The 11,248-nt window shown below is 39.8% G+C and overlaps 1 protein-coding gene across 1 annotated transcript; it reads right to left on the bottom strand.

Annotated features, from left to right (window-relative positions):
* Nucleotides 1–4,181: 4,181 nt before the first annotated feature.
* Nucleotides 4,182–7,425, bottom strand: LOC145483021 (high affinity cationic amino acid transporter 1-like). The gene is made up of 2 exons (XM_081461646.1): nt 5,090–7,425; nt 4,182–4,596 (listed from the first exon to the last, which is right to left on the bottom strand). Exons 1-2 carry the CDS (start codon nt 6,891–6,893, stop codon nt 4,391–4,393), a joined length of 2,010 nt encoding a protein of 669 aa, XP_081317772.1. The 5' UTR covers nt 6,894–7,425; the 3' UTR covers nt 4,182–4,390.
* Between the last annotated feature and the right edge of the window lie 3,823 nt (nt 7,426–11,248).

Below are 11,248 nucleotides of genomic sequence, written 5' to 3'. Positions count from 1 at the left end.
AAAAAATTATTATTATTATTATTGTTATTATTGGTATTAAAAAACAAAATAAAATAATGTTTATTAGTGGCTAATAAAAAAAAAAAAAAAAAAACAGATATCAACTAGTTAATATTGTCAGACCAAGAAGAAAACTATTTAGTGAAAATTTTAGTCCAATGTCCAACATCTGTTTGGTGTGCCTGGCTGCTTCCGGGCTACTTACTGACACCTATCAATCATCTTCAAGAAGACACACCTGAAATTCAAAATATACAGTTTCTTTGTATTCCGACTGTGAAAAATGATGCTGAAAACGAGGGAAATTTTCTCCTTGGCTGTACTTCACCCATGCTCGGGGTTCCTTCATCTCCCACAGTTCAACGATGTAAAAGGTTAACCTGCTCGAATCAATTAGCAAATAACATCACAGATCTCGATATCAACAATGTTCCCAAAGCCGGCCAAAGTCCAAAGAGAGCTGATGTAAGTGTTGCAGCGGTCGAGCAGTCCGATGGCAAAATACAGAACGTTTCGCAAACTGAAAACTTGACAATGCAGGCAAATTGGAAAGACATCATTCCCAATGGTATTCTCTCGTCGCCAAAACTGCACTGGCATCGTAGGGACCCTGTTCTTCAACGAGGACAAAGCTCTCCCCGTTTCAACAAAGCGCCAAATAATGCAACTGATGCAAATAAAAGTATTTTCTTTATTGACCTAAGACTACCAAACCTGAAAAAAGCTGATGCAAGGGCTGCAGTGGTCCACCAGTCTGGCGACAAAACGTAAAAAGCTTTTCAGACAAAAAACTTGACAAGTCAAGCTTTTAAACAAGAAATAACTCCAGAGGACAAACAAAAAACTTTCATCACCTACGCCCTTCTCAAATCCTTCATCACCTAAGCTCTTGTCGACTCGTCGCAGCCCTGTTCTTCAACGAGCACGAAGCTTGTCGTGTTTAAACAAAATTAGACAAAATACTAGCGACTCCGATAATAGCTCTGACTCAAGGGCTGCTGCGGCTGACAACTCTGGGGGCAGAATACAAGAGACAAAAAAATTGACAATGAAAGCTTTTGAGCAAGAAACCACTCCTAAAGAGAAGGGAGTGCAGGCGACACCTTCATCACCCAAACTGCAGTCGAATAGTTGTAGTCCTGTTCTTCGGCGAGGAAGAAACGTGTCGTGCTTAAGAAAGTTGCAGACCAATAGCAATGATTATGACAGTATAAACGACTTCGCCGCCCTCAGAACTCCACAATCTAAGAGAGCTGAGGCAAGTGGTACAGACTCTCGTGGCGTAGATGAAAAGAAAGCTTTCCAAGCACGGAAATTAGGCTGGAGAGGAGCTTCAATGAACAGGAACCGGAGTATTTCCAAGCCGCTTCTGCAAAAGCCAGAGAGTAACGAGCAACCTTTATATCAGGCTGACTTTGGAACAGACACAGAGCTACAAGAAAACCAAAACAAGGGTCAGAATATTGTCTTTGCTGAGATCCAGCCGGAATTTCAATATTCCATGAAGGTAGAAAATGCTAAGGGTAGGAACCTAAGCATGGCAGACTGGAGGAATCTCGAAACAAAACCTCCCTATGGTGAAGTTTCAGAGCAAACATTTCTGGCTCCAGGTGTCAATTCGCCCTGCACGTTGAGGAGACTCAGCGCCAGATCCCGAACATCATCTATGCCAGAATATGAGAAAACCTTAAGCAATGTAACAGCCTTTTCCAACAAGCCGGTCGAATTTCGAGAAATTACCGAACCATTGAAAAAATCAAAATGTTTTCATACCTTGTCTACTATCGTCCCACTGAGCCAAACGCAATTTCAGACCGCTATCCTTGAAATCGATATCCAAAAGCAACAACAAGAAGAAAAAGTTTTAGAAGAAAATCAAACTTCCATGGAGACCTCTTTTGATGAGATAAAGTGCTGCAGGTATTTGAGAATACCAGAACATTATCAATAAAGAAGTGAGGCTCTCCAATCGGATTAAAGATTTTATAATGCCTGATAAAGTATGTAAGTGTTTTTGTAATATGCGCAGATAAAATGTCACAAAACCAGACACGTTGAGGCTGCTGCCTCTTCTTCAGTGATCTGAATGCAACTGAATTAAGGTGTGTGGGCGTCATAACTTTCTGAACAAAACAATGAAGTAACGGAAAGGTTGACTTATATCTATCAACATTGTCTTACAGCCCCTCTGCTGTAGTCATCATATTTAATATAGGGGACTGGTTATGAGGCTGAGAAAACATCAAGGAAGCAAACAAAGATAGATGCCAAGATCTATGTAGGAAGAAGGTCCACGACTGTGCACAATCTTTTGTTTTGCGCTCATACACTACGCATGAATTACGTAGCCAACACGTTTCTATTGGTTAGTTCCTCAGTACGGAGTAAACAAGTATTGTGCTTTATGCTCGGTCAAGGCCAAAAAAGAGAACAAAAACATACAAAAAAGAACTTTGACGAGTTTCATAACCATTCCCTTCTGTTAATTATGTAGGCATGAAGTTCGGAAGAAAGATCCTTGTAATTTTTTCCCTTTAAAACATTATATATTTTTTATGAAAATTTCAATTCCATGTCAGCTTATACCAATCACCGTTCAGTGCGAGAGCTGTATAATACCAGATAGGGTATTTTCACCTCTGTGCTAGCATATGGCAGGCATATATCGTCTGACAACTCTAGGACAACCTGTAACAGTGGGTGTTGCGCTAAAAATAGAACTGTTAGTTCCAATAACGTAAATTAAATGGTTGTTAAAACTTCTAGTTCATTTGTAGATAAGGGGACATTTAAAAGGCAGCTCGTTTTAATTGTGTGTTAAAATTTCCGGTTCATTTGTTGGTCGGGGAAAGTGTTTATCTCAGTTGCTCGAGCGTACGTCACGAAAGAGTGACGTAGATTCTGCGATGGAGACTAGGAAAGAGTCATGAAAAGGTTGGCTTAATCTGTCATCAATTAATGTCTTACAGCGTTGGTAAACAGTTTATAACTGAGCTTTCTGCTGTGGGCATGAAGTCAGGAGAAAAGATTTTGAGAAAGTTTACCGTCAGAATCTCTATTTTCAGTTAAAGAAGCTCTGGTTATTGTTATTATAATATTTCCTCTTTAAAACATTAGTGTTTTTTTATGAAAAGAGTAATTCAATATTATGCAAAGGTTAGCTCCTGTCAATCGTAACGCACCGGGAAATTTACAGGTTTGCTCATAGAGCACTTTGATTTTTTTCCTTGTTAAGATGCAAAATAGCCACGTGGTTTGCCAGGGGGCAAACAATGGGGAGACGACAATCGGCTAGCCTCATTAGTGAAACATTTGTGCAAAAATGACTTTTGACAGGCAAATCATGGAATATTGTTTTAACTATTTAAGTTAGCTAGGAATAACTAATCGATATCTTGAGTTTTTTTAAAACTTTGAAGACATCGTTTTCTATAAATGCGCCGAAACTGTCTAAAATTAAGAGTGCTTTATTTTACAATACTTAAGTATAGCATGACTGAGTAAAATTTACCATAATTAATAGGAGTTAAAATTTACACTCAAAAATCACGTGCCTAATTTACAACATTACGAAAATAAATATGGCGGCTATCGTGCATGAGGTCTATTGACTGTTATGTAAACTATAGTTTCGGAAAGTTTCGTTTTATGCTGTGACAATTTTTCAAATAACCAACGCAGTAATTTTATCAAATACGAATTATCTGAATCACATGTAACATTATTAAAGACCTGCGAAAACATTCGATGGTAACATTCCAAGAACAGTTGAACTCGTTCAGTTCCGTTTGCTTGACTCATCTACAAAAGGGGCAACACCTTCAGCTGTTTTATTCCAAGTAAAAATAAATGACAGTAGGACTATTTCGACCTATTCCTGATGTCTGTTGAGGCCAATTTCTTCCTTCCTTGGTCAGTCCTTCTAACTCATCCCTCCAGAGCGAATATCGGAAATACAAAAGGGCCAATAAATGCAGATATATTTTGTTGAATATGACTGCCTTTGAATAGCAATTACAGGACTCGCATTACCAGTTACCCGTAATTTATTGTCTTTATTCCACAAACATATTTATCATCAATCTATCGAAAATACCCTATTGAAATTCGTCTTTGCATCCTCTTGTCTTATTTAAATCAAAATGACTACCGAGAAATCCCGCTTTTCCCCCCCCTGCCCCCCTGCCCCCTCCCCCCCTTCCGTCTACAGCTACATTTCAATATTACAACCGCCCGAATTTAGGCGCCGGTTCTCAAAGTATAAAAAACGTATTCATCGAGACATTTGTTTATCGATTTTTTCAAGTCGCGTGTTAAAGAGGATAAAAGGATTCGCCAGAGGCGAAACACAGCAAAATTATACCCCTTATACTGAGATCTTTTTGAATATTTATAAGCTGTCCCATTTGAACGGACTGGGTGGAAAAATGTCCATGTCGTTTCTATGGGCCGGAATTGTTTCCATTTCATACTCAATGTCCACACTGTCGAAGTTGTCGGCCAGAAGAACTTGTCTGTCAAATTTCAGCTGTCCTTGAGGCGTTCTGTATCTTTCTTCGCTATTCCAGAGGCTGTAACCAAGATATAACAACGTGCCTGTGGAATGGAGGAAAAACAGTTTAGAAATGAAACCAGAAATATATATATATCTGCTTTTTACTGGTGACTACTGAACAACTCCAGATTAGTGTGGTATAGCTATTTCGTAATATAAGGCGTTCTGATTAATTTTTTGCTCAAACATCGTTGGATAACTGATCCGTCATTTAGGTAACCACGTCAATGAAGGAAGTAAAAAGGAATTCATCCAAGGGTTGGTAATTCAATATGTATGGATGGAGATCTGCAAGGAAAATTGAGTAGGAACTGCCAAGTAATTTTAGCAACGTGGTTAATGTTCAGCCTCGACCTCATATAAAGGTCTATTTATGTTTTCTGTTAATTCTACCTGTAAGAGCCGAGAGCCTGTTACCTAGCAACGTCACTGAGCATAAAATAACCGCGGCCCCGGATGTTTCGATTTTTTATACTGAAAAAGCTACACTCTCACATGAAGGACTATTCAGTAAAGGGTATATGACGTACAAACCTAAGCCCATCCACACTCCAAACCGGATCCAAGTAAGTCTAGAGAGCTTCAACATCAGCAACACGTTAAAAAAGATGGCAAGGATTGGCAGAGCCGGCACAAAAGGCGCCTTGAACGATATCTCCTTGGTATTTTGAGGCTGCAGACAGATCACAATAATGGCGAACACGCTAAGGATTCCAAAAATGCCAAGGAACATGATAATGACGTAACTGTGTCTCTGCAGAGCATCCAAGCCATAAACAATTGCTGTACAAAATCCTATGAACGAGATAAACAATAAGGCTACTGCCCAATTCACTATGCGGAAGCTTTCCGCTGTGGGACCTTGCCTCGTTCTATTTTTTAGTAGTCCCTCGTGTGTTCTTTTCGTTTTTGTAAATTCGTCTCGAAATATATCTTCGTCTGAATTTTCTATCCAGTTTTTCAGAGCTTCTGGACTGTGTATCTTTCCATTTGTAGAAATCTCGTAGTCCCATTCGTCCTGTGCGTAATCATCGTACAACGAAAGGTTTCCATAGGCATCCTCTTTGTCTTCCTCAAGGTATAACAGGGGCATCGAGGAGGGGTCCTCGGGAACATCGGGCTGGTAGCGAAGGATCAAAACGCAAAGGGACACTAAAGTGTACGCAAGTAATGTCCCAATAGACATCATCTCGACTAACTCGCTTAGGTCAAACAGTAAAGCAATGACGGCCGTTAGAAGTCCTGGGTACACCGTAGCAACAACAGGGACCTCAGTTCTAGGGTTCACGCTAGCGAATGATTTAAAGAACAATCCGTCTGAGGCCATGGCATAAATGATCCTTGGAAGGGGAAATTGAGAGCCTAAGAGGCTCGAGGACAGGCCACAAACCGCGCCCACACCTATGATATATTTAGCGAGAGGAAATCCTCTCTGCACAAACGCGTTAGGAATTGGCGAAAGCTTGTCCAATTGATCGTACGGAATCATCAATGTTACCACAGCAGAAACTCCAAAGTAACACACGAAAATAACAACTAGTGACACGACAATTGCAACAGGTATCGATTTAGGAGCGTTTTTAGCTTCCTCACCCGTTGTAGCTATTATATCGAAACCAACATACGCGTAAAAGCAAGTCGCTGCCCCACTTAATACTCCTGAAGCTCCATACGGGAAAAATCCTTTTCCTTCCGTCCAGTTTCTCGTATCAACGAAAAATATCCCTGCTGCCACAATGAAAATCACGACTAAAATGTTTAAAATGTTAAAAACCGTGCTAAATGCTGAAGACTGTTTGACGCCAATCGCCAATACAACCGTTACAATGATGGTGACGATAAACGATAGCACGTCTGGATATGTACCAAGACCAGGTGTATTTATCTCTCCGATGTAAGTTAGTGTTAAATTCCTTATCACATTTCCAATAACATAATCGAAACAAGCGCTTAACGCCCGAGCATCGGCAGCTGTACCGATCATATATTCCAGAATCAAGTTCCAGCCGATGATAAAAGCCCATATTTCACCGACGGTCACATAACTGTAAGCGTAAGCTGATCCCGTAGTCTTTGGAACACGTGCGCCGAATTCAGCGTAACACAGACCCGAGAGAATTGATGTTATTGCTGCCAGAGCAAAGGATATTATCACTGCCGGTCCCGCGATACTGGCCGCCACTTGTCCCGACACAACGTAAATTCCCGCGCCCAAGGTCGCTCCAATTCCAAGGGATGTTAAGTCCCATGTGGTAAGACATTTGGATAATTCAGTGTTTGTTTTCTCGTCCTGAATAACTCTTTTCCTCCTGGTTAAGCATCGTGTTAAGCCTGCCATTCGAGAAGTTTACCTCACCACGCTCCGTTGACTCGGTGTGTTGATGTTATTAGCGGAACCCTCGCGCGCCAAGGCAGCTGGCTTTTTGCCGCCGGAAGAACACTCTTCCCTAAAGAAGACAAAGTTTTTCTCCTTGAATGATCCAAATCTTTTTTGGAAATCTCCTCCAAAAATTCAACGGTGAAAATATCTCTGAATTAACTCACTGAAGAAATTAGCTTGTATTATTTTAACGTCAGCGTGCTTTGCACATGCGCATTCAAGTGAGACACCTGTTGACAGTTAAACTCAGGCGGGCATTGGGTCAAAAATGTTGTTACTAATATTCTCCTAACCCTGAAAATTGAAGTTTTAATATAACAGCAATCTATTCAAAAACTTCTCTCTTTTTCTGCATGTTCTTCTGTGGAAATATTTCGTAAACTTGCACTTTAAAACCATATTTTAGCGCAATTTGATTGCATATTTACCGCGCTTTTCAGGTACCATGGTATTTGACTGGTTTCAATGTGTCACAATTTCAAATAAGACAGTTCTATCACTTGAAGGAAATATAAATGAAAAGCAAAACTAACATATCATGTATCAAGTCGACAAGCGAGAAATGAAATATAAGCTGTCCATAACATTAAATTTAATTCGATATTTTGCAATGACATCACACTTCGCTTTCAGAGAAAATGAATCATTTGGCTATTGTTAATTGAAATGCTTGTTTATGTCAAACAAAATATTTCAATCCCTTTTACTTGGTCTTACTTGTATTTCGCCCGTTTTCGAATGTATTTTAATTTATAAAGGTTGAATTTTCAAAGTTTCTTTAAAAAGATTCCCTCTCGGGAGGCGAATTCAGTTGACATATTTTTCCTTCCTGGTAACATCCTCGAATTCGATTGTCTTTAAAATAAGTACCAGCACTCTGTCTTTTGTTGTTTCAAGTGGAGACAAGCATGTCATCTAAGGCTGTTCACAAGCTGCTTGGCAACTCTCAGCATCGGCTTTCTACATTCTGAGTAACTTCTACCGATCATTAAATTATTTTTTCTTCTAAATAAATAATGGAAATTGCAGCAGCAGTTTCGTCTCACCATATTTTCAAGTTTTCTGAAGATTCTCCAAAGATTTCCGAAGGCCACACGAACGTTTCCGAACATTTCCGTCTTTTTAGGAAGGCTTACTTGTCTTGCCGAAGATCTCCGAGATCCGTTTACTGGCTTTCGACCTAATATTGGAAACTTCGTGAAGATATCGAGTCAATATCCTCACATGTAAAGATATGAACAATCTTTTACAATGTAAAGATAAGATACAATGTTTCCCAGGGAGTGAAAAACGCAGCCCGCTTTTTTGTTTGCTTTTTTTATTCCGGAAGATGGCAGCGTGAAAAGGATAATTTTCAACATTAGGAGGAAGTTTTAAATTAATTTTATCTTAAAAACAAATATTTTTGTCTCTTAAATACCGTAAAATCCCACGTTAAAGCTCTGGGCTTGTATAACTTCATAAGGGGTTTTGGCTGGGCTTATAAACGGGGGTCTTATATCTGGGGGGGGGGGGGGGGGCATAAAAGCGGAGCAAAAAAAATGTTTCGGAACGACGAGATGAAACGTATCTGAGAAACGAATTAAAAGTAATATACCATTACATTTAGGGCCTGTTTACAAGCAGGTAGGGTAATCCTAGTGCTGGGGTTACCCTAACAGGAGGGCTACCCTAGCTGAGCGCTAGGGTTACCCTAGCGCCAGGGTAACCCTAGCTGCTTTGTGAACGCTCTGCTAGGGATAACTCGCTTACCCGGGACAACTTTTTACTTGTTTGCAGACCCTTTGAAATTTTTTTTCCATTCGCTTTCCTCCATCCTGCCCTCAAATAAGTTTCTCCACCATTGATCCGTACGACTTGGTTTTCTTTGAAATCGTCTTCGTTGAATAATTCTCCTTTTTACATGTCGCATTCGGGCGAGTGCTTTATTGTATTCCATAGCCGCCTTTGACCTGGCAACTTGCTGTCGCTTTCTAGAACTGAGGAAGTAACACAGCAAAACTCCATGGCACTGATAAGCAGCTACCACTGGCAGCAACGACAGCAGAATCGAAGTAACTGCCACAACCCTTCCCTTGTCGGCCATTTTGTTTGCAATGCGTGCGGTTGCCAAGCATATTTCGTTGTCCCGGGTGGTAGGGTAACCCTACCTGTGCAATTTTGCTTGCAAACCCGGGCTATCTTTCACCCGCCTGCTAGGGTAACCCTAGCACTAGGGTTACCCTACCTGCTTGTAAACAGAGTCTTAGAGCTATTACCCTATTACCCTATTAGCCTTATAACTTTCGAATAAACATTTTGATGTTTGTAAAGAAACGCAAAACTGAAGGAACGCACTTATACATTAGATGGGCTTATATCCGGGGGCGGGGGGGGGGGCGGGCGGGGGACTTATATCCGGAGTAATATCTTTGTTAGCAAATAGAAGGGCGTATATCCGGGAGGATTATAAACGGGGGGTCTTAAACGTGGGATTTTGCGTTAGACACGTTAAACTTAGTGACAACTAAGGTGGTTAAACGATTTCCTTTTTCCAAGATCCAGAGACTGTATCCAATTTGGCTCGAACTGCGGAAGAAAAAGCAGAATGAAGTAGTACAAATCCAAACAACTTAAAGTTGACATAGGTGGCCAAGCAAGCTGGTAAAGTACAGCTTCTGTTTTCAATTGTAGTTTCCTACTTATTTGATCAGAGATGTATCATCAGAGCCCAGACAAAAAGGTTCCAACCTTAGTAGGGTTTTATGTGTTGAGCTTTGGCAAAGTTATATTCTGTCGCTAAATATAGCTTTTTCCTGTTTAATGTGCATTAAACTCTTACTTCTATTCTGTTTTCTGGGAGTCAGCTGCAGACAAAACAGTCCTGTTTCATTTTAAGATAACCATTAATTTAGTTCATTTCAAAGTTCTTGTTGTGTTTTTCAAAGCGTCTTCGTACTGCCAGATACACTTTTATCACAAATTATCCCCCGGGTTGTAATTTTAAAAATACTTTCTTCCTACAGGTAGGGTCTATAATCTATTTTTGCCAGCGCACCTGCTGTTAAATCCCGAAGGCAAAAAATCGTCTTGAAATTGTAATGAGCTCTTTGTTTGTCGAGCAAACCACAATTTTAAACAAACATTTGGCAGCGCACTATAGTAGTTTATAAAGCATAAATATTATTAGAACAGTTCTGCTTTCATACAACAAAAAGTGCTTCATGTGTCACTTCTCAGCTTCCCTTTTAATTTGGGAGACATCGCTGTATTTTTCATACAACTTTATGAACGATAGCGTTATCCAGTAATTTTGGTTTCCTGTGGAAGGTGCAGGTTCATTTTTAGATATAGAGTCTTTCACTTGTAACCATAATCTTAATGTTCAACGAAAGTTGTTGGATCTGCGAATACACAGCACTGCAATCGAATATGGTGCCCTTCGTATTGCGTCGACAAGAACGTGGCATTTTTCAGTTTATCGTATATCATATTTATGGTTTACAGGAGGTTTTATATTAACGAGACTGAAACTGTTAGAACGAAAGCGTCAAAACTTAGGTCGGGTCGGCAGTCGTTAACGTGAAGTTCCATAAACAGGAATCTGACTTGTTGGATAGAAATCTGCGGCCTGGGTACTTAGATTCAGTCATTTACGAGATTTTGTGTTTTGCGCGGACTGGGATTTTTAAACGCATGTTAAAAGAACTCGATGCTGCAGTAATCTCCGAAGCCATCATCCAAATTATTGTTATCTATTGGAATATTAGAAATGCTGAATTCTGATAACTCCATTCTGTTTGGCAAAATAAAACAGACACGAAACCATAGCGAATTTTCTGCGTTTCGCAATCATTCAATTACACTCTGTAAACTACACTTCGTACTAATACATAGATGTATTCTCGTTCAACATTTTCAAAGCCCGAACTAGTTTGAATTTTACAATTTTACCAAAACATTTATTTTCAGTTTAATTCGAAGGGACACAAACTACTGGATATGTCCCTAATATTCCTAGACCTTTTTTCCCTCCGTCATGCTCCAGATTATCAAAAAGTATTTAATCCTGACATTGAAAGAACAATAACATCTTTCGTTTTTCTTGTAATTTAGGAGCATAAATTAGAGTGAGCTGCCACGGCCACTTGTTTGAGATTAAAAATTAATCTTAGCGCAGTACGCCACTGAGTTGAAATTTCCTATATTCAGCAACACGCAAAGACTTATTAAATCACAGAATCAGCTCGATTTATTCGTATTGCAAGGTTGAGACAGCAATGTCTAAGTGCCATATACTCTTAAGTTTAAACTCTATACAACCACGGGAAGCA

The sequence above is a fragment of the Orbicella franksi genome, chromosome 3 (genome assembly GCF_964199315.1).
Source record: "Orbicella franksi chromosome 3, jaOrbFran1.1, whole genome shotgun sequence".
Taxonomy (NCBI): Eukaryota; Metazoa; Cnidaria; class Anthozoa; order Scleractinia; family Merulinidae; genus Orbicella; species Orbicella franksi.
The sequence above is the reverse complement of the archived record's forward strand: the minus strand, read 5'-3'. Positions and strand labels throughout refer to the sequence as shown.

Excerpts from the sequence above, each read along its gene's own strand:
- LOC145483021 (XM_081461646.1), bottom strand. The coding sequence starts at position 6,893 with ATGGCAGGCTTAACACGATGCTTAACCAGGAGGAAAAGAGTTATTCAG. Across the intron at positions 4,597-5,089 it reads TGGAGTGTGGATGGGCTTAG|GCACGTTGTTATATCTTGGT; the intron begins GTTTGTACGTCA and ends TCCATTCCACAG.